Raw genomic sequence first — 20,838 nt, 5'->3', positions numbered from 1 at the left:
AGCACATTGTACTATATGAATACAGAGCCTGAGGGCTGATAGGGTAAGGAAATGAATTTCCCAAAGGCTCTTTAATTTACAGAGGAGCAAAACAAAACAATGATCATCTAAAACGCTAGACGACCCATGTATTATTTTTCTTGCAAAAGACTGGCTTTCTATTACAGGGAGTGGGGTGTAGGTGGGAGTGAGAGGATAAGGCGCAGATGGAGCAGATAACAATGGATTGTGTTTTGTTGGAAACCCAGAGTCAACCCCCGGGTTGAATAGTCCCTACAGCTAATCCTTGGAATGGCTGGGACGAGGGAGACAGCCATGGGCAATCTCTAGAAGCCACATCTGAACTTCACAAAAGCAGAACATGCTATACACCCCTCGCCTGGATGCAATACTATGCAATATTTTAAAATGATTCACAGAATGACAAAACAGTGTGGAAAACACATCAAATATTTTCCCCAAATTGGGCACAAAATGATAATACATTCTGGTTATAACTATGAATAAAAAAAGATGCACAAGGCAGAAGAAAATCTCTGGTAGGTACTATATCAAAATGCCATCAGTGGTCATACGGAAATAAGGTAATTGTCAATGGCTATTTTCTCTATTATTCACTTTTTGGTTTGTTTTGCAACTGGGTCATATTACTTGTATCATTTTTAAAAAACAAAATGATTTACTGCCTGGAAATGGGACGTGTGTACTCATATTCCACACAGGGAGGAAATCACAGGGAGGACCCCAAGGGGATTTGTGACATCTGTGTTAATGCTGACCCTTGTCCCTCTCCCCGTCATTATCGCTGCTTAGCATCCCTGTCCCCAACCCAGATGCCCCAGGAGGAAAAAAAATCGAATTTTTGTAAATGTTAAAAACATGAAATAAAACTATCCAAAATTCATAAAATAAACAACATAAATTGAAAAATGCTCATCATGGCTCTATTTGTTTCTTCAAAGTACAAATTAATTGCCTTTCCAGGAGCCAAAAAAAAAAAAAAAAACCCCATCAAACCCCCTGCTGTGGAGTCGATTCCGACTCATAGAAAATGAAACAAAGAAAAAACCTGAGCGCCACCTGGTGGGAAAATTTATCATTGTCCTCTTGTTCCAAATCATCCCAAACACACACGGCACAGCACCCAGGCATCATTATTTTTCCCCTCCACCTCTTTTGGCAGTCTGGTGACACCGACTACTCCCCACACTGAATGGACCCCGTCCCACCTTGGGGTGCTCCTCAGGTACGTGTTGCTTGGAGAACTTGGCTAGCTGCACGAGCTCAGGGATGACCTCCTTGACATCATAGCTGTTGGTGCAGTTCACCAAGGTGGTGGCCACCGAGTACAGGATGGTCTTGTCGCTGGTCTAGAGGCATGGCGGGGGTGAGGGGCAGGAAAGAATCTTTAGAGCAAACCTCTGCTTCCAAGATGGCTCAGTCACATGGCTTGGTAAGTTGATTTAGGAACTGTGTGGCTGGTGTAGCTACATCTTGGAGGGTGAAAAAAAAAAAAAAACAGCACAGAAGGAGAGGAACCTGGTCCTGCTCAAAAAAGGCAGGTAGAAATTTACTCCAAACTCTCAAGAGAGAAGCCCTGGTGGTGCAGTGGTTAAGCACTCAGCTGCTAACTGAAAGGAAGGCAGTTCAAACCCACAAGCTGCTCTTTGGGAGAAAGATACGCAGTCTGCTTCCGTGAAGATTTACAGCCTTGGAAATCCTATGGGGCAGTTCTACTTTGTCCTATAGGGTCACTATGAGTAGGAGTCAACTCAATGGCAATAGGTTTGTTTTGGGGTTTACTCTCAAGACCCCATATTCCCTGAAAGTATGATTAGGAGTCTCTGTTCCTTGCTTAAGGTCCCTGGGTGGCATGAAAAATTTGTGCTTGACTACTATCCTAAAGGTTGGCGGTTCAAACCCACCCAGCAGCATCAAAGAAGAAAGGCCTGGCAATTGCTTCCGTAAAGATTACAGCTAAGAAAATCCTATGGAGCAGTTCTACCCTGTAACACATGGAGTCACTACGAGTCCGGATCGACTTGATGGCAATGGGTTGGGTTGGGTTGGGTTGGGGGGGGGCGGGTAGTTCCTTACTTTGTGCCTTCTTCAAAGTCCAACATGCTTTTCCTGTCCAACCAGGATGCAGGTAGGGGTGGGAGCTGGGCATTCTCTGGTTCAGCCCTGGTGGAAACTTTCTCCCACACCTCCTCCTTTTACTGGTAGAAAGAGCCAGAGAGTTGGCCCAGGAAAGGCAGGAGAGTCTGAGAAGGGGAGGAGCCCAGGAAAGGCTGGGCACTCCCTCTCTACCCCTCATACTTCACTTCCTAATGCCCCCAGGAAAAAATACTGTCCTGCTATTCATCCGCCCGCTGCCTGGAAGCCATAAACAGTTGTGAATCCATTTTACAGTCAGGTAAAATGAGGGCCAGAAAGGAGAAATGACCAACTCAGGTTTATCCAGCGAGTATGGGGCAGAGTCAGGACGAGGCTCAGCAGAAGGTCCTGTGGGTCTGGATCTAGGGGGAAGAGTAGGCCTTCCCTGAGGTCAGGGGTTGGGGCCAGACTTGCCTTGGCCAGCTCGAACATGGCCTGCAGGGCAGGGATGTCCTGGACAAAGTCGTCCTTTACGTCAGCATCCAGCGTGAGGTAGGCCAGGCCCTCCACCGCCCAGCGCCGGGTCTGGGTGTCTATGGAAGCATTGCACAGCCACCTGGAAAGGGGAGGGAGAGGTGCTGGAAGGGTGCCAGCACTCGGGTCCAGAGAGTAAAGCGACTTCAGGGCAGTGGACAGCTGGTGAGGAGCCTTTCATGATCTGCAGTCCATTAGAGCTCCCCGGTGATGCCCGCAAGGAAGCGAAGGAGGAGATACCACACCTGAGGACACACAAGCCCCTTACTTGCGACACTGTTTGGCCAGCTTCTCTGTCGACCCTTCAGCAAATTGCCTGAGACCATAGTCTGTCCCGCCTGCAGAGCCGAGTTTACAGAGTCCCTGCAGAGGTGTGAAGACAGAGGATATTTGTAGGATCAGACACCAGGCTTAGGGAAAAGGCCTTGTTCATATGGGTCCGTGTGGCTGGAACACCTTGCCCTTTTTTCTTTGCCTGGCTAAGCCTCTACATTTGATACAAAACCCAGCTCAGGCAGCACCTCTTCAGAGACCTCCTACCTAATCTCTCCAGATAATTAGGGCTGACACCCACAGAGCTGGAGGTCTTTGCCCTGCCCTCTTCCCCCATTATCCTGACTCCATGGATGTTTTGTTTGTGCCATTTTTTAAAGCCAGCACAAGATAAAGTCAACCACATCCCAAACTGTGCAAAAACTGGCAGAGAAATCAGGTCCTGTGGATAACAAATTTAGACATGTAAAATGTTAACCAAGAAAAACTAGACTCATGTTAGGAAAAAAATTTCTTCCTTGAGAGAAAACTCACCAGGGCAGAAGTTAAAATTAGTTTTAAAAAATTCATGTGAACAAAAAAATGAATCAATGACTCAAATCTTTAATGTTTACAAGAAAAAGGAAAGATCAATAGAATAATTTCAAGAAAATTAAAACGGAAGCAGCCTTAACTGTGCTATAACCCAACCCACTGCCATCGAGTTGATTCCGACTCATAGTGACCCTATAGGACAGATAGAACTGTCCCATAGGGTTTCCAAGGAGCACCTGGTGGATTTGAACTGCCGACCTTTTGGTTGGCATCCATAGCTCTTAACCACTATGCTCCCAGGGTTTCCTGTACAGAAACTGAAGAAATAAACTGACTTTTTGAAATTTGCTCTGAAAATTCTTTCTGGACAAAAGCTCATCTGTGCTGGTGTCGTTCACAAGCACAGAGGCAGATATATTCAGGTTAAACCGCAGGATCCACCGTTCCGAACTGATGTTCTCACAGCTCCCAGCATACCGTCCATGGTAGACCTTATCACCCTGTTCTCAGGGGCCTGTGGATGGGCCTATGTGCCCCTTAGAACATGAGCTCCTCAAGATTAGGAGCCACGTCTCATTCATTCCGGTGCTCCTGGTGCCTGGCACAGTGCCTGGCACTGGGGAAGAGAGAGATAGTGAGCCCACTCACCACCAGTGTGCGGATCTTGATTTTCTCATTTTTGGTGGTCTTGTAGATCTCCTTGAGCAGTGACACACCATTGGTGATGATGAAACTGGCACGGGTGAGCTTGGTCGAGGCGTGGATAAGGGCCTCCACAGCCACCAGCTGGTCCTGCTCACGCTCCGAGCCACACAGTGCCACCATCATCTCCATTACGCCTTTCAGCCCCAGCAGCTGATTGCCCAGGTCGAGGGGGCCCTGCAGGATCCCCGACACTGTCTGGATGGCACTCACATTCTTGTCCATGTCCTGCGGGTCAAACGTGCCCCTGAAAAAGAGAGCAAGGGTGGTCAAGAGAACTAGCCCAGTGGAGTGGGAAGGGTGTAGGATTTGGAGGCAGACAGATTTGGATTTGTATCTGGACTGCACCACTCATGTCCTGTGTGAATTCGGGCAATTCACTGAACCTCTTTGAGCCTCAGCTTCATGATCTGTAAACTGAGGCTAGTACTACTACGTCTTAGTATTGTCCAAAACCAAACCAAAGCCAGTGCTGTCAAGTTGATTCCGACTCATAGCGACTCTATAGAACAGAGTAGAACTGCCCCATAGAGTTTCTGAGGAGCGCCTGGCGGATCTGAACTGCTGACCCTTTGGTTAGCAGCCATAGCACTTAACCACTACGCCACCAGGATTTCCTCTTAGTATTGTAAAAAAAAAAAAAAAAAAAGTATTGTAGTGAGGATTAAATGACATAAAAGATGTGTCATAGGCTGGGTCCCCAGGAAGCACACTTTGAGATGGAGATTCACATGCAGGAAGTTTATTAGGGAAAGCTCTCGGGATCGACTCCTGTTAGGGGAAGGATAAGAAGCAGACCTGGGGAGAGGTAGGCATTGGGCTGCACACAGTTCTGGAGCTGGGACACTGTTTTGAGCTGTTCCTGGTTAGGGCAACGGACAAGTTATTGGATGCCACCTGCCCCAGGAAAAGTAGGGTGGCTCTTCTCAGCTGAAGCCAAGTCCAGAAGAGAGGTGACAGCTGAGAGCTATTAGCTGACAGCTTTCCCAGCGGATGGGGGCATAGACCCTTCAATCCTGAAAGGGGGCTGGCAGGCAGCACAGCAGCCCCCACGACATGCCTAGGTGGTGCCTGGCAGCTGTATCGCTTGCAACGTGGCTGGCTCATGACGTGGCTGGGGATAGCCACCCCCGTCTGGGTTTAGTTCCCTCCCCTGCCGACTCAGAGTGTGGGAAATGGCAGCACTAGTGTTGGTGTCACTCAGTGCGGTAACTCATGGTGTCACCCCCATGCTAATTACCACAATATTGTTGCTAAAACACCATAAAATCTGACAAAATCAGCAAGTATACAAACACCAGCAGCAAGGAGCACAACAGTGCGTGCTTGTAGCGCCGCCCAGATGAAACCACGTGATTTGAAGCATCGCGGTAATTGGGTAATAATGGCAGCTCTGACCAGAGTGCATTAGAAGGTTCAAAAAGTAAGCTAGCATAGAGTTTTATCCTTGTAGGTATACTCACACATGTTTTTGTTATAACTAACTACAAGGATATTTTTACAAAAAATAATAAATTTCTGCTGAAACTCTGCACAAAAACTTTATAGACAGCCATTCTGGTGTCACCCCCTCTAACAGTGTCACCTGGTGTGGTCCACATCCCTCCTATCCCCATCCTGAGGCCACTGAGTGCAGACTAAATGAGCTGGAAGGTTCTGCCTTGCTTTCAGAATCTATTATTGTCTATTGTGTGGGAGAATCACTGTTTGGGGACATCAGAGGTGACATGCCTTCTGACCCTTTGGGCATCTGTCCATGTTGGTATTTGGGGAATCAGGACAGAACTGCAGTTTTGTATAAGTCAAAGAAGGTAGTGTGGACTAGTCAGAAGACTGCACGCCAAGAGGCGGAGACCTGGATTCTAATTTGCTGGGTGACCTTGGACGAGTCCCTCTGGGTCCCAATGCCTCTGTTTGTAAAGTGAGGGAGGGGTCTCTCTGGAGGCTCTGAGCCCCTCCAGCTCTGACCTTCAAAGTCCTGTGCCTCATCTCCCCCCCACTCAGTGCCCAGACCACCAGAGTCTCTCATAATTAAACTAAGTCCAGGGTGGTACAAACTGTTAAGCGGTCGACTACTAATCGTAAGGGTTGGCAGTTCAAACCCACCCAGAGGTATCTCAGAAGTAAGGCTGGGCAATCTATTTCTGAAGGGTCACAGCCATGAAAACCCTATGAAACATAGTTCTACTCTGTACTCATGGGGTTGCCATGAGCTGGAATCGACTCCACAGCAGCTAGCTTTACTCTGGCCCTTTAAACTGGCACCTGAAGATGCAGGGTATATTACCTGGGCCTGCTGCCTCCCCCTTTGCTGAGGGACAGCCTCAGGGCCTGCTTTTTTGACTGCAATGACCATACCCCCTCAGCCTCTGGTGACTGGCCTAGGGTCTGGGGGGCTGAGTGAGGCAGCCATGCTGTAGGCTGACCCGGCAGAGGCCTCCATCAAAAAGCACTGCCCAAAGGAGGACTAGCCAGGTGACTTTTGTTGTTATCATTGTCGTCGAGTGGATTCAGATCCATGGTGACTCCATGTGTGCAGAGTAGAACTGTTCTTAAGGTTTTTAAGGCTGTGACTATTTGGTAGCAGATTGCCTGGCCTTTCTTCCCAGGCGCCTCTGGGTGGGTTCGAACCACCAACCTTTCAGCTAGTAGTCAAATGCTTCATTGCTTATACCATTGAGGGCCTCCTAAATGATACCTAACACCAAAAAAAAAAAAACCCAAACCTGTTGCAGTCGAGTCGATTCTGACTCATAGAGACCCTATAGGACACAGCAGAACTTCCCCATAGGGTTTCCAAGGAGCGCCTGGTGAATCTGAACTGCTGACCTTTTGGTTAGCGGCCATAGCACTTAACCACTACGCCACCAGGGTTTCCAAGAGAGGCTCCAGAAGTTAGCAGTAAAAGCTGAAGCTGAAGTAAAGGGAGACCAGCAACGCCATGAGGAGCCGTACGTGAGCCAAAGTCAGGGTTAGTAGAAGCTATAAGGCAGAGCAGGAATCAGCAACCTACAGCTGTGGGCCAATTCCCAAATCCTCAGAGCTAAGAATGGGTCTTACATTTTAAGGGTTAAAAAAAAAAGAATATGCAATAGAGGCCTACACCCTTCCCCCATAGCCTAAAATAGTCGCTGTCTGGTCCTTTACAGCAAAAGTTTGCCAAACTCCTGGGATAGAGGAAGGAAAGACAGAGTAGAGGCAGTGTCTCCACCTAAGACCCACTTGGGGCGCTTTCCTAACATGCAGCTTCCTAAGCCACACCCCAGACTGCTGAGTTATAGAAGAGGGGTTCCCAGGAATTAGAATAAGCTCTCCCGGTGATAATTATGCACAATAAAATATGAGAATTATTGGAATAAAGAGTTAAAAGGCCATGTAGCAGTAGGAAAAGAAGGGAGAAGACACATAAAGAGAAAAAGAGACCCAGAGAGAGCATCTGAGTCACATGGATGATGGAGCAGCAAAGAGAAGACTCAGGAATTCCTGCTGCTGAGGGCCTGGCCCTCTGTCTACTCTCTGCAAGGCCACCCAGTTCTTAAAGCCTTAACAGATCCAGGTCTCCCTTCTTGACAAGTTGATGTCTGTTCCTTTCAACCACAGGAGCCTGGAATAGACTTAAAATATGCCTAAAAATTATTCGACACTCCTTCCTTCAAAAGATGGAGCCCAATTCTCTCTTGAATGTAGGCTTGGCTGAGTGACTTGATTCTAATGAATAGAATGCAGCGGAAGTGATGGTATGGGACTTCTGAGGCTAGGCGATAGAACACATTGTTGCTTTCACCTTGCTCTCTTTCGCACTACTCACTCTAGGGGAAGCCAGTTGCCATGAGGTCAGGACACTTAAGCAGTGTGTAGAGAGGTCCACATGGTGAAGAGCTGAGGCCTCCTACCTACAGCCATGTGAGTGAGCCATCCTTTGGAGAGCGAAGAACTGAGGCCTCTCACCAACAGCCATGTCCTAAACTCTGTTACCTGTGAGTGAGCTACCCTGTGGGAGGTCCACACTGGGAGGAAACGAGGCCTCCTGTCAGCAGCCAGCAACAATTCGCCAGCCATGTAAGTGAGCCACCTTGGGAGCAGATATTCCAGCCCCAATTAAACCTTCAGATGACCACAGCCCCCAGCTGACAGCTTGACTGCAACCTCCTGAATGACTCCAAGTCTATACTACCCAGCTAAGCCACTCCCAAACTCCTATCCCACTGTGACATAATCAATTATTATTGTTGTTTTAAGCTGCTAAATTCTGAGGTTATTTGTTACACACCCATAGATAACCAATACAGAGCCCAGCCCCAGGCCTCTGGGGAACTCACGTGATGTACTCCTCGCAGATCTTGCGGAAGTGATCACGTTCCGGGTCACAGCGCAGGTCATCGTAGAGCTTGTTGATGAGGACAGAGGCAAGCATGCGGGTGTTGTCGGTCAGGGGCAGGCAGGACGGCAGATCTGGAACTTGCCCCACCACCTTCAAGATCTTCCTCAGGCCTGCAGGATAAACAGCAGCAAGTATAAGATTCCAACACGTGCCCTCACTCAGGACTGTCTTATCACCAGCCCTCTCCAGCCCTCTCTTTAGGCAGCACACAGCTCATCCACAGTGAAGGGCACTGGAATGGGGCCAAAAGACCCAGGTTCTACTCCTGACTCTGCTCCTACCTGGGCACGCACATACCCTTGCACAATTCACCTTCCTCTCTGGGCTTCTGTTTTCGCATTTACAAAATCAAAACTAGTTGATCTTAAAGGACTCTACAAGGTGACGTTCTGTGGGTTGATGCACATTCTTTTTCAAATATTATTTCATATTTGATTTTCCCTTGGCATCAGCTTCCTTATTTGTAAAATGGGAATAACACTACCTACCTTACGGAGTTTGAGGAGTCAATGAGCTAATGTATGAGAAGTGCTTAGTGCCAATCCAGACACATTACTATCGCTCAATAAATATTAGCTATTACTATTAACTATTATTACTATCATCCCTTCCTTTCTCTTCTGTTGAAGAATTTTCAGTGGTTTCCAGTTACCCATCAGGCTAATTCAACAGTCAGGCATTTGTTAAGTAAGTGAATGACTAAGTGAATGAATAAATGAGCACCTCCTAGGCCCTGGCCACTGAAATTAAAGAACCAGCCCTGACCCAAAATAACTCACAGTGCAATAGGGAAGACAGGCATATAAAGGTTACAATAGGTGTGATAAGTGCAGAGTGATAATACCACATGTGGGGTGATTTACTTGGATAAAAACAGAGCTGCGATTTGAGTATTTAGGGGAGCTTTATACATCTTGGAAACCCTGGTGGGGTAGTGGTTAAGTGTCATGGCTGCTAACCAAAGGGTCGGCAGTTCGAATCCGCCAGGCGCTCCTTGGAAACTCCATGGGGCAGTTCTACTCTGTCCTATAGGGTCGCTGTGAGTTGGAATCGACTTGACGGCACTGGGTTTGGTTTGGTTTTTTATACATCTTACCATATTGAATCCTATCAATAACCTACTAATAAGGAATCATTACTTCCATTTTCCAGGAACAGGAAATCAAGACTTGGAAAAGTCAAACAAGTTGCCCAAAGTCACGTGGCTGCAAGTGATATAATGCAGACGTTCTCCTAGTAATGTCCGAGTTATCACTCAGGTGATGTTAACTGTGACACTGTGCTGCCTCTGGGGCAATAGAGGGCTTGATTTCAGAGCCAGGGTTTTAGAGGTGGGTAGGTCCCACATCTGCTTCTGACTTGCTGCGTGACCTTGGGCAAGTCCCTGTGGGCCTCAGTGTCGCTGTTTGTAAAGTAGGGGAGGGGGTGCTTTGGAAGCTCTGAACCCCTCCAACTCTCACCTTCCAAGTTCTGTGCTCACCCCCTCTCCAATCAGCGCCCAGAAAACCCAGAGTCCTTCATAATTAGTTAAGTTTGGCCAGACCTCAGGTAGAACAGGTAAGTGAGTGGAGGATATTCTAGGTAAACACTGGGAGGCATGAAACTCTGGGTGTTGAGAGGGAATTAGAAGTGCTTGGCAGGGCTGGAGAGTAATAAGAAGGGGCCTGTTGAGCCAGACGAAACTCCCAGCCTGGCTCTCAAAGGTCTCCAACAAACGCAGCTGCTCCACTTTCCATCACCTTCCCTATCTCTTCTCCTACTCTTCCCTTCCATTCCTGCCCCCACACTTTTGAGCATCTCATTTCTCTTCTGATGGAACACTCTGGACCTCCGCCTTGCTAGTCCTTGTCCCTCTCTTAACCCAAAAACTCCCTTCAGGCTTGACACCCTGATCACCTCCCTACCCAAGTCTCCCTGCCCAGACTGTATTATACATAACCCCTCAGCATTGCAGCGTTTCATTTGTATACAGGTTTTTAAAATCCACATTATTTTTACCCAAGTACTGTTCATTTGGTGCCCTTAAACAAAGGAACAGAATAACAAATATTGCTCCCCACTCCTCCGCATCCCATAAAACATATGGGTGGGCCTAGATCCTAGTGCCGAGAGAAGAGCTGTATTGTGGATGCTCAGCCTTCTTGATACACTCAGAGGAGTCCAGGGCCAGGGGAAAAAGGTAAGCAGATAGGAGAGGTCCTTAAGCACTAGAGTAGTTTGTTAAAAGCCTAAGTACTTGCAGGTACACTTTGCTGAGACCTGTGAAACCAAACAACGGAAGTACAATTATCAAAAGATAATACGTTCCAAGCTGGTAAAAGCTGATTTAAATCTTTTATAACAAGGTATGGTCTACATGTCATAAAACACACGGGAGAATCTATCGGAGCTGATTTTGAAGCCACTGGTATGATTCCTAAATAATGAAAGAAGCCGATTCAGCAGGAGAGGAAAACCCTGGAGTTAACAAAGTTAATGGATGTTTTCTAGAACATTTTTGCTGTGCTTTGTATAAAGTATGCTTGATGCTACTTTCCCCCTTCTATAAGGCCTGTGAAATCTTTTGCCAACTGTGAGACATCAGGAATGTTGCCCTGTACTTGGTGAAGGAGTCCTGTATGGTTTTTGCCCTCATTTGTTATGTATCCACTCTGATGTTTTGGGGTGTGTTTGGACACTTTCTGGGTATTTTCAGGTTCTGAATTCAGAGCCTTGACCTACATCAGCCCAATGACGGATCCTAATATGTAAATGTCTTTTCTTGCCTTTTCAGTCTGAACTGAAGTCTCCTCCCAGACAAGGACCACACCTCTTCCACTTTCTGCTCAGTGCCAGGCACCCGGGTACAAACTCAAAAAGCTGGAGTGAGCCCCAAACCCTCCCACCTGCTCACCATTATCCACCACATAGATGGTGCGTGAGTTGTCATGAATGGCGAGGTCCTTCCTGGGGACATTCTTATTGAGCAGATTCAGAGCCTGATCCCTGCCCAGGCCAGACACCTTCTTACTGGCCAGCATGTCTAGGAGGTGGCTGGTGATCAGCTTCAGGTCCTTCTTGGTATCTGAGTAATGAGAGGACAGAGGTAAAGAGTGAGGAACAGCGAACCTCAGATAGATAGGAATGGCTGAGGCTTGTAGAAGGACTCTGGAAATGCCGAATCTACTGCTTCCTAGATATTTGAATTTCCTGGGAGCATACAGTGTCCCCTATCCCACCCAATTCCCTAAAAGGGAGGGAAATTCCCAGACAACACCCTAAAGGATCCTCTAGCCACTGCTTGAACACTGATTTCTACAGCAGACCATTTCCTCCTTGAACAGCTTTGATTCTTAGAAAGTGCTTCCCTTCCCAGGCAATGATTGGCAGGAGTCCAGGGACACTTTATGCAGCTTTTAATAAACTAACTTAATAAAATGTTTTCCAGAAAGGAAATTCATCCTCCTTACAGACATTTTGCTCCTCATAGACTCAGGCATGCTGGGGGCCTGATTCAGACTCTCTGCCTACAGCACCAGGACTTCCCTGCCCACTGGTGGGTCTTAACAGGCAAGTGCCTTTTTCTGTTTTTGCCCTGTCTGATCTCCCTGAGACACAGAGATTTTTATTCTCATTCTATTTTGGAGCCCAAAGGTAAGCAGACAGAAAAGTACAGGAGTTTCAAACCATGTCAGATAAATAGCAGATGAAAGGATGGGGTCGTATAACTTAGGGAAGGAAAGATGCAGTAGACATGGTAGCTTGTTTCCAAATAAATAATGTCACTAGGATGAGATAATAGATTTATTCCATAAGGTTCCAGAGGGCCGAACTGGGGCCGCAGATGGATGAAAACTACAAGGAGATACATTTGAAATAAATTATTTTATTTATTTACTTGCAGCTGTCCACATTCACTATCTCCCAAGAAAGTTGTGGAAGACTGTACATTGATGGCCCCAAAGAGCCACATTTCTCAGTATTCATGCTCTTGAATAGCCTCCTCCCACAATGGCACCTGGTTGATTATGTGACTTGCTTTGGCCAATGGGGCATTAGCACGTATGACAAATCAGAACCTTAAAAAGCTGGGGCTTGTCCTTTTAGAAACCTGCTACCATGTTATATAGAAACTCAAGTGAGCGACTAGAGAGGCCACAAAGAAAAACACCAAGATTCCCTTGTCAACATATCTATCTAACCGCCAGCCACACAAGTAAGAATCTTGGACCTCCCAACTATTCTAGCTGCCATCTGACCACAATTGCACGAGCAGCCCGAGCAAGACTGGCAGAACCCACAGAACTTTGAGAAATAATAAATGGTCATTGCTTTAAGTCAGAAGTTTTGGGGTGATTTCTTACACACAATGGATAACTGAAACAGCAGCTGGATATTTCTGCTAGAAAATTATTCCGGAGGCATTCAAACAAAGGCAGAGCAATTATTTGTCCGTGAATATGGTAGAAGAGACCCACAGATTGATTGGGAAATTGGATCAGAATTCCTCTAAAGTCCCTTCTAATGCTGCGATGCTATCTATAGTGGAGAACCAGAAGCTCAGGAGAGGAAAGTGGCTTGCTCGTCTTAAGTCAGAGACATACCAAGGAATCCAGGTCTCCATCTAAATCTCCAATAATACAGAACTGGTTAATGAGTCATGACACGTCCACGCAATGGAATATTACGTAAGTTATTAAAAATCAAGTTTTCTGTGAGTGAACCTGCCTTCTGTGACCCTTCCAACCAAAGGAAGAACTTCTAAAATGAGGCTTAGTCTCCACCAGGCTGACTGCAGCACAACTAGATGGTGCCCGGCTACCACCACTGACTGCACTGACAGGGATCACAATAGAGGGTCCAGGGCAGAGCTGGAGAAAAATGTAGAACAAAATTCCAACTCAAAAAGAAAGACCAGACTTGCTGGCCTGACTGGAGAAACCCTGAGAGTATGGTTCCGGGACACCCTTTCAGCTCAGTAATGAGGTCACTCCTGAGGTTCACCCTTCGGCCAAAGATTGAACAGGCCCATGGGACAAAACAAGACTAAAGGGGTGCACCAGCCCTGGGGCAGGGACTGGAAGGCAGGAGAGAACAGGAAAGCTGGTAACAGGGAACCCAGGGTTGAGAAGGGAGAGTGTTGACACGTTGTGGGGTTGTTAACCAACGTCGCAGAACAATGTGTGTACTAACTGTTTGATGAGAAGCTCGTTTGTTCTGTAAACCTTCCTCTAACGTGCAATTAAAAAAAATTAGGCTTAGGATCTACATTTGCAGGAAGAGGCATGAGTCTACGTATGCATACACGTATGAAAGAAATAAACATAAAATCAATCATTATTAAAGCCAAAGTAAATATTTTAAGAATATTAAATGGTATACAATACTCAAACATAATGTTCAGTAAAGAAATAAAAGGACACAAAACCATCCACAGTAGAATTCCACTTTTGTTAAGTCTACCTATACAGACAGACAGATGTATGCATGGCAGTGTTAATGGTGGTTATCTGAAAGGAGTGATGACAGGGACTTTTTTCATCTTTACACATTTCTATATTTTCCCAAATGTATTGAGTAAGTGCCTGCTACTTTCATAATTAGAAAATAAATAGGTTGGAGGAATAAAAGAAGACCACCTCCACTTACAGGGAATGCCCAGTCTGAGGTGGTGACTGACTCGCCCTTTCCCCCACCTCCTTGAACCAAAACTAAAGACTGTGTCCTACCCAAAACCAGGGCCTCCTCCTTTCCTCGGTGCTCTCTTTTGTCCTCCCCAGACAGGGAGTCAATGATGGACTGGAGCAGGTTGCAAACAGCCAGAGACATCTCCTCGTTCTCCACAGCCATGAGGCTACAGATTCGGTCTATCCGGACTGCGTGGAGAATCGCCGTGGCCTAGACCCCAGCAAGAATGACAGTCAGTTCCCCTGCCCCTCCACTCCGGCTGCCAGGCAGGCTAGGAGGTGGATGATAACTGCCTCCGCCCCACTCCATGCAGTAAAGAAATGAGCCCAGGCAGCCCAAGTTTCTCTGGGAAGGCCCTTGGCACAAGTCACGCCTCCTTCCAGAGGTCTACAGCTGCACCATCGGTTCCTGCAGCCACCAGCAACATGCAGCTGTTGAGCGCTTGCTGTATGTGGAGCCCAAACTGAGACGTGCCCGAAGTGTAAAACACGTACGGGATTTTGAAAACTTGATGACAAAATGGTCCCTAGGGGGTACAAACAGTTTGTACTGGACTGCTAACCTAGAGGTTGGCTGTTCAAACCCACCCAGAGGTACCGAGAAAGAAAAGCCCTGGCGATCTCCTTCAGTTAAGATCACAGCCAAGAAAGCCCTATGGAGCAGCTCTGCTCTGTAACCCAAGAGGTCACCATGAGTCAGAATTGAGTCAACGGCAACTAACAATAACAACAGTATGACAAAAAAGAACATAAAATATCTCAGAAATAATTTTTATATTAGATGTTGGAACAATATTTTTTATATATAAATAAGATAAATTATTAAAATTAGTTTTATCTATTTCTTTTTACTTTTTAAATGCAGTGGTTAAGAGCTATAGCTGCTTAGCAAGAGTTCGACAGTTTGAATCCACCAGCCACTCCTTGAAAGTCCTACTGGAGCAGTTCTACACTGTTCTATAGGGTCACTATCGACTTGATGGCAACGGGTTATAAGAAAATTTGAAATTACACACCATGTGGCTCACATTATATTTCTATTGCCCAGCGCTACCTCTTCTCTCTCAATCTTGGGTATCCCCCCCCACCAACCCAAAACAAACAAACAAAAAAACCTATTGCCATCAAGTCTATTTCAACTCATAGTAAAACAACAGGACAGAATAGAACTGCCCTAGGGTTTCCAAGGAGCAGGTGGTGGATTCGAACTGCTGACCTTTTGGTTAGCAACCAAGTTCTTAACCACTGTGCCATCAGGGCCATCAACCAAAAAACAGACAAAGAGGGGCATCTTGACTGTCCGGAGAGATCAGTGTCCCCTCCCTCAGCTTAACCACTCTTGCTTCTGTTTGTCATAGTCTTTGCCTTCCACTCTGTCTTATAAACCACTTTCAGTAATCTTACCTTTGCTTCAAAACAAAAAAACTCACGGCTCTAGTGACCATATAGGACAGGGTAGAACTGCCCCATAGGGTTTCCAAGGCTGTAAATCTTCACAGAAGCAGACTGCTACATCTTTCTACCACAGAGTGGTGGGTGCGTTTGAAATGCCAACCTTTCGGTTAGCAGCCAAGGGCTTTAACCACAGCACCACTAGGGCTCCTTTACCTTTGCTTAGTTAAACTCATTTCCAGTTCAAAGGAGAAGGAGGGGCATGCTCTCTGTTGAACCCAGAGTCACACAACCAAGAACGCTCTAGCCTTCGCATCAGAGTCTGTGTATTCCAGCCACAGCCCTGCCCACAGGTCATCCTCCCGATCCTTGGATGGGCAGCCATCCTATACCAAGCACCCCCACATCAGGTCCGCACCCTAGCTCGGTGGCCAGTGCACATGCCCGACAGCGTCCGCACTGCGGCCAGCACCAGCTCAGGCCTCTTCGTGTCCAGGAGCTGCAGCAGCAGGGCCACTCCGTTGTTTTGGAAGATCCTCTCAGCGCCCGCTTCCTCGCGGCCTAGGACAATGAGGTTGTTGGCAGCCTGGAGGAGAGAGGAGACAATGAGGGCCTTGAGGGAGGGAGGTATGGCTGCTGAGACCTTGGCCCTGGGCCAAGTACAAGGGTTGTTCCAAGAGTGGGGTCTTCAAAACATCTTCTTATCTGTTGAATTTATAGTCCTACTCCTGGAAACTTAGCCCAAGAACATAATTCAAAAGAGGAAACAAAATAACTTGCATAAAGATGAACTTGATGAAATATATTGCAGCCATTAAAGTCATAAATAAGCAGACTACAAAACAAGTTGGAAAAAACATTGGCAAGCAGAATCAGAATTTTACATTCACTCGGATTGGGTTTGTGTTAAAATAAAACTGTATTTGTGCTTACGGATAAGGACTACAAAAAAAGTAGAAAAATGAAGAATTTTCAGGTGGAGAATTATTTTCCTTTAGGAGTTCCTATAGGATGGTTTTGAGCCCTGGTGGTGCAGTGGTTCAACTGCTAACCAAAAGGTTGGCAGTTCGAATCCACCAGCTGCTCCTTAGAAACCCTATGGGGTCCTATAGGGTTAATATAAGTCGGAATTGACTCCATGGTGACAGGTTATGGGTATAGGATGGTTTGTCATTGTTTGTTGGTTTGTTTACCTGTTCAGGGTAACCTGAAGTTGTAGGGTTCCTCAGGAAAGTGAAGGGTGGTGGACAGAGAGAGAACTGGATGAGACTAGAAACCCCTGGGTTTGAGCTCTGGCTCTGCTACACGCTAACTGTATGACCTTGGGCAAGTCACAACACTCTCTGGGCCACAGATTCCTCATCTGTAAAGTTAGGCAGTTGAGCTAGAAGGTTCCTAAGTCCCTCCCCTTGCTAAAGTCTTCCCCTTGAGGATACATGTATGTTAAATGCCCCCTGATCTGGGGTGGGAGGCAGCAAGCAGGACCTCAGAGTGGAGGGCTGGGGGAAGAGCTCATGGGGCAGGAGGAGCGGGACAAGGTGGGAAACAGCTGGGAGAGAATTCCAGGCAAGCAGGACCAGAAGTAACACCACTCTCAGTCAGTCAAGGGTTTTATATTTTTTCAAAGCATTTTTATGTTTAACACTCATTAAGTTCTCACAAAAGTTTGTTATGGTAGATATTTGCATATTAAATGGATTTATTGGACATAAAACCAATAAAAATTCCCCAGGCGTTGCTTGTCAAGTTCTTAGAAATGTAAAACACTCAAATGTTTGATTTTTTTTCCTCTGAAGGACTGGAAGGGAACATAAAATATGAAACAAATTTGGCTAACAGGATGATATTCTGAGTAAATATTTTCATATTTCAAAATGATTTTTTTGTGATATTTTTAAATGGAGTAAAACATTATTTTAACCTGTCATTGTTTCTCAGGGTTGGGACTAGGGTAAGGCAGGTGAGGCCCTCTTGGGTGCAGAATTTAAGGGGATGCTGAAAACTCAACAAATGAGGTAAATAATATTTAACACAATATTTTTAAAAAATCAAAATTAATGTAAAAAAAGAAATCCATGATGAACAAAACATCAAAAGTTTAAATAAAGACAGGAACCAGCCCTATGCTTTGATGATTTGCCTCACTTGACTCACCTTAATCTTGTCCCTTTCAAGAGTTTACTGCTCTGTTTTCCAACCTGCTTACTTTTAGCCAATTTTCTTCCTTGTTCTTCAAGGACACTCCCCCCCCGCACCTCCCCCGTGCCCTCTACCCTACCCCGGGGGATGTTACTGCCCAGAGACTAGGGGTGGGGCTTACAGGAGGAGTACCTGGCTGGCCCAGAGAGTGGCCTCTGCTGGCTGGCTGACACTGCCCAGCACTCACCTTCTCCAGCTTCTCTGCCTCACTGTTCTCATCCAGGAGGATCTCAAACATCTTCTGTACCCTGGAGTCTGTGGAGAACTGCACACGGAGCTGAAGAGAGAGGAGGAGGTGGGGAGACAGGTGGGTGTCCGCATCATTTCAGTCTGCTCCCCATAAAATTCATCACAATAAATATTACAGTATCTACTCTGGGCCCTGGCCCATTCATTCATTCATTCATTCGACAAATGTTTACTGAACAACTACTATGTGCCAAGCACTGTTCTAAAAACGGGGGATAGAATGGTGAACAAAACCACATCCTTGCCCATAAAGCTTGCAGCCTAGTTACACAATCATCACAACGGCCTTGGAAGGGAAGGGATCATGACATCTGTTTTAGAGTCTAGTAAACAATTGCTGTTAGCTGTCATCAAGTCAACCCTGACTCATGGTGAGCCTGTGCATAACTGAATGAAATGCATAGGGCTTTTGGTGGCAGATTTTTGGAAGTAGGTTTCCAGGCCTTTCTTCCTAGTCTATCTTAGTCTGGAAGCTCCACCAAAACCTGTTCAGCATCATAGCAACACACAGCCTCCACTGACAGATGGGTGGTAGCTGTGCATGACGTGCATCGGCCAGAAATCGAGCCCGGGTCTCCCACGTGGAAGGCAAGAATTCTATTACTGAACCACCAATGTAGCAAATATTTAAATATAGGCTAAAACAGAAACATGTCTCCAGGATCAGATCTGAAGTAGCTCCTAAGCAGCTGTTCAAGCAAATTAAAACCCTACATTTGGAGTTCTAATCCCTCCCACTGCCCACCCCAGCCTCAACGCTCTGAATCTCTTCTAAAACGACCTGGCTGATCACCACTGCCCATCTCACCAGTTCCTTCTGCACCTCCCACTACCTTGTTCTGCCAGTCCTCACTCTCTACTCTTCTATCCTGGGGCTCATTTCCTTCCTTCCAGGGTCTCTCATTCTCCTGCCCCTTCTCGGGTTGCTCGTTTATTGGTGTGTCCACAGCCTTGAGTCTGGACTCTGGACAGTATGCTGCGGTCACACCACGGGGCTGCCCCAACACATGGGAGTTACTGAGTCTTAGAGCAAGAACCTGAGCTATCAATTACCCTCCTGCTCTTACAGAGGGGAAGAACCTGACACCCCAAGGGGGCGGTCAGAAAATTGGTAGCTGAGACAGGCTAGGGTGCAGGTTCCTCACCTTCCATTCAGGTTCTCCCTACCTCATTCCATTTTCTTAGAAAAGATTTCATGTCCCTCCTGGCTCCTGGCACTCCTCTATCTACCATTAATACTCCCCAATTCCCAGTTCTCATGCCTTTGTCCTCCCAGAAAGAGAAGAAGATCATGGTGCTGACATACCAGGTTACAGTTAAAAAAAAAAAAAAAGCCTCCATCTGGAATTCAAATTTAAAAGACCTGAGTTCGACTCCTGGCTGGCTTATGCCCTCGGACAAACCACTGCTCTCTCATCGGAGCGGTCCACCGCTCAGCTGTTCTGGGAGCCTACCTGTGTGTCCCATGCTGTCTCCATCTAAGAGCGTGGAGGTAGGTCTAGCCCTGCCCTGATGTCCCGCTCCCCTACTCTGTCATCTCTACTAGAATGGGTGGGGGTAAGCAAGGTTTGTGGGAAGGCGGTGGGCTCACCTTTTCCTGGATGCTGATGTTGAGCCTTCTCAGTGTCTCCTGAAAGTTCTGGTTCCTTGGCTCGAGGGTGGCACAGCGCTGCATGTCCTTGAAGGCCTGGTCCAGCTTTCCCAGATGCTCCAGGGCCTGGCATCGCCGATACAGGGCCTTGATGTCCGAGGAGTTGATGTCGATGGCTAGTGAGGGGAGAGGGCAGGGCCTCATGGGACTGGGCTCCAGACCACCCATCCCCACCCCCCGCTTCCCCCAACTCCAGCAACCGTGCTGTTGCCTGGCTTCTGTGTTTGCTTGGAGATTATCCACCCTCCCGTGTGGGCTATCTGGTCCACAGCTCCCCATCATTAGGGAGACAGTAAGAATCATGAGTCTCAAGGTTGGAAGAGAGCTTAAGGGTTATCTTGTCCAACCCCTGGTGCTTGCGAGCCTGCTACATGATCCCTGACAGTGCTCATCCAGCGGATGCTTGCACACCTCCAGCAATGGGGAGCTCCCTACTTCTCAAGGCAGCTAAGCAGCTTCATCAGAAAACCTTTCCCTCTTCCTACCTGAAATATATCTCCTTGTGACTTTGTCCTTCTGTCCTAAGCCCAGCCCTGGAACACTGAGATGAAATCCAATCTAAAAGACTTGTGAGAGTTTTTTAGATATGTGAAGGCAGCTCTCCACCCCACCTGAGAGTTCTCTTCTCTGGGCTAAATATTGTCACTTCCCTCAACTACTCACATGGCAGGTTTCAAGTCCCTTCTCAGCCTGATTCCCTCCCTTATAAACTCACTCCAGACCATCTGTCTCTCCTGAGAAATAGTAACCAAGAACAACCCCAAACAGAGCTGTGAAGAGGTGAACCTCCTTCATCTTGTACGTTATTTCTGTGAAAATGCAGCTCAGGGAAGTCTTCCTGTTTTCATCATAGGCTTAAGTCTACACTGTTGTCAGCATGAAGTTAGGTTTATTTCTCCCCCCGCGTCTGTGGAGCAGGCTAGTGCCTCACCCTAAGGCTGCTGGTCACAGCCTCTTAGCCAGCCTGGGGTCCCGAGGAGGGGCCTGGACTGATCTGCTTCTTTCCGGGGAGCCCCAGCATGAGCATCTTCTACTTCACCCAAGAAAGTAAGGTGTGTCTACTGCTGTGACCAAAGGATTTCCAGAAACATTCTTTCAAGAAAGAGAGCTGCCACGACACAGTCAACAAGTAATTCAGCTTGCAAAAATGTGACTTAGGT

The 20,838-nt window shown here is 46.9% G+C and overlaps 1 protein-coding gene across 3 annotated transcripts in view; it reads right to left on the bottom strand.

The window, feature by feature from the left end:
* The window catches only part of UNC45B (unc-45 myosin chaperone B), a 33,042-nt gene that overhangs the window by 11,285 nt on the left and 919 nt on the right, over positions 1–20,838 (bottom strand). The window contains exons 3-13 of one of the 3 annotated variants that reach the window (XM_049860165.1): positions 19,619–19,794; positions 17,966–18,055; positions 15,998–16,165; positions 14,230–14,398; positions 11,415–11,585; positions 8,460–8,631; positions 4,087–4,387; positions 2,900–2,994; positions 2,568–2,713; positions 2,311–2,312; positions 1,230–1,370 (exon numbers count right to left, since the gene is read on the bottom strand). In XM_049860165.1, the coding sequence (XP_049716122.1) occupies positions 1,230–1,370; positions 2,311–2,312; positions 2,568–2,713; positions 2,900–2,994; positions 4,087–4,387; positions 8,460–8,631; positions 11,415–11,585; positions 14,230–14,398; positions 15,998–16,165; positions 17,966–18,055; positions 19,619–19,794 (1,631 nt within the window). The remainder of the gene's footprint in view (positions 1–1,229; positions 1,371–2,310; positions 2,313–2,567; positions 2,714–2,899; positions 2,995–4,086; positions 4,388–8,459; positions 8,632–11,414; positions 11,586–14,229; positions 14,399–15,997; positions 16,166–17,965; positions 18,056–19,618; positions 19,795–20,838) is intronic. The other 2 variants (XM_049860164.1, XM_049860166.1) reach the window with 2 other exon arrangements.

This window comes from Elephas maximus, chromosome 19 (assembly GCF_024166365.1).
Source record: "Elephas maximus indicus isolate mEleMax1 chromosome 19, mEleMax1 primary haplotype, whole genome shotgun sequence".
NCBI classification, from domain to species: domain Eukaryota; kingdom Metazoa; phylum Chordata; class Mammalia; order Proboscidea; family Elephantidae; genus Elephas; species Elephas maximus.
The sequence above is the reverse complement of the archived record's forward strand: the minus strand, read 5'-3'. Positions and strand labels throughout refer to the sequence as shown.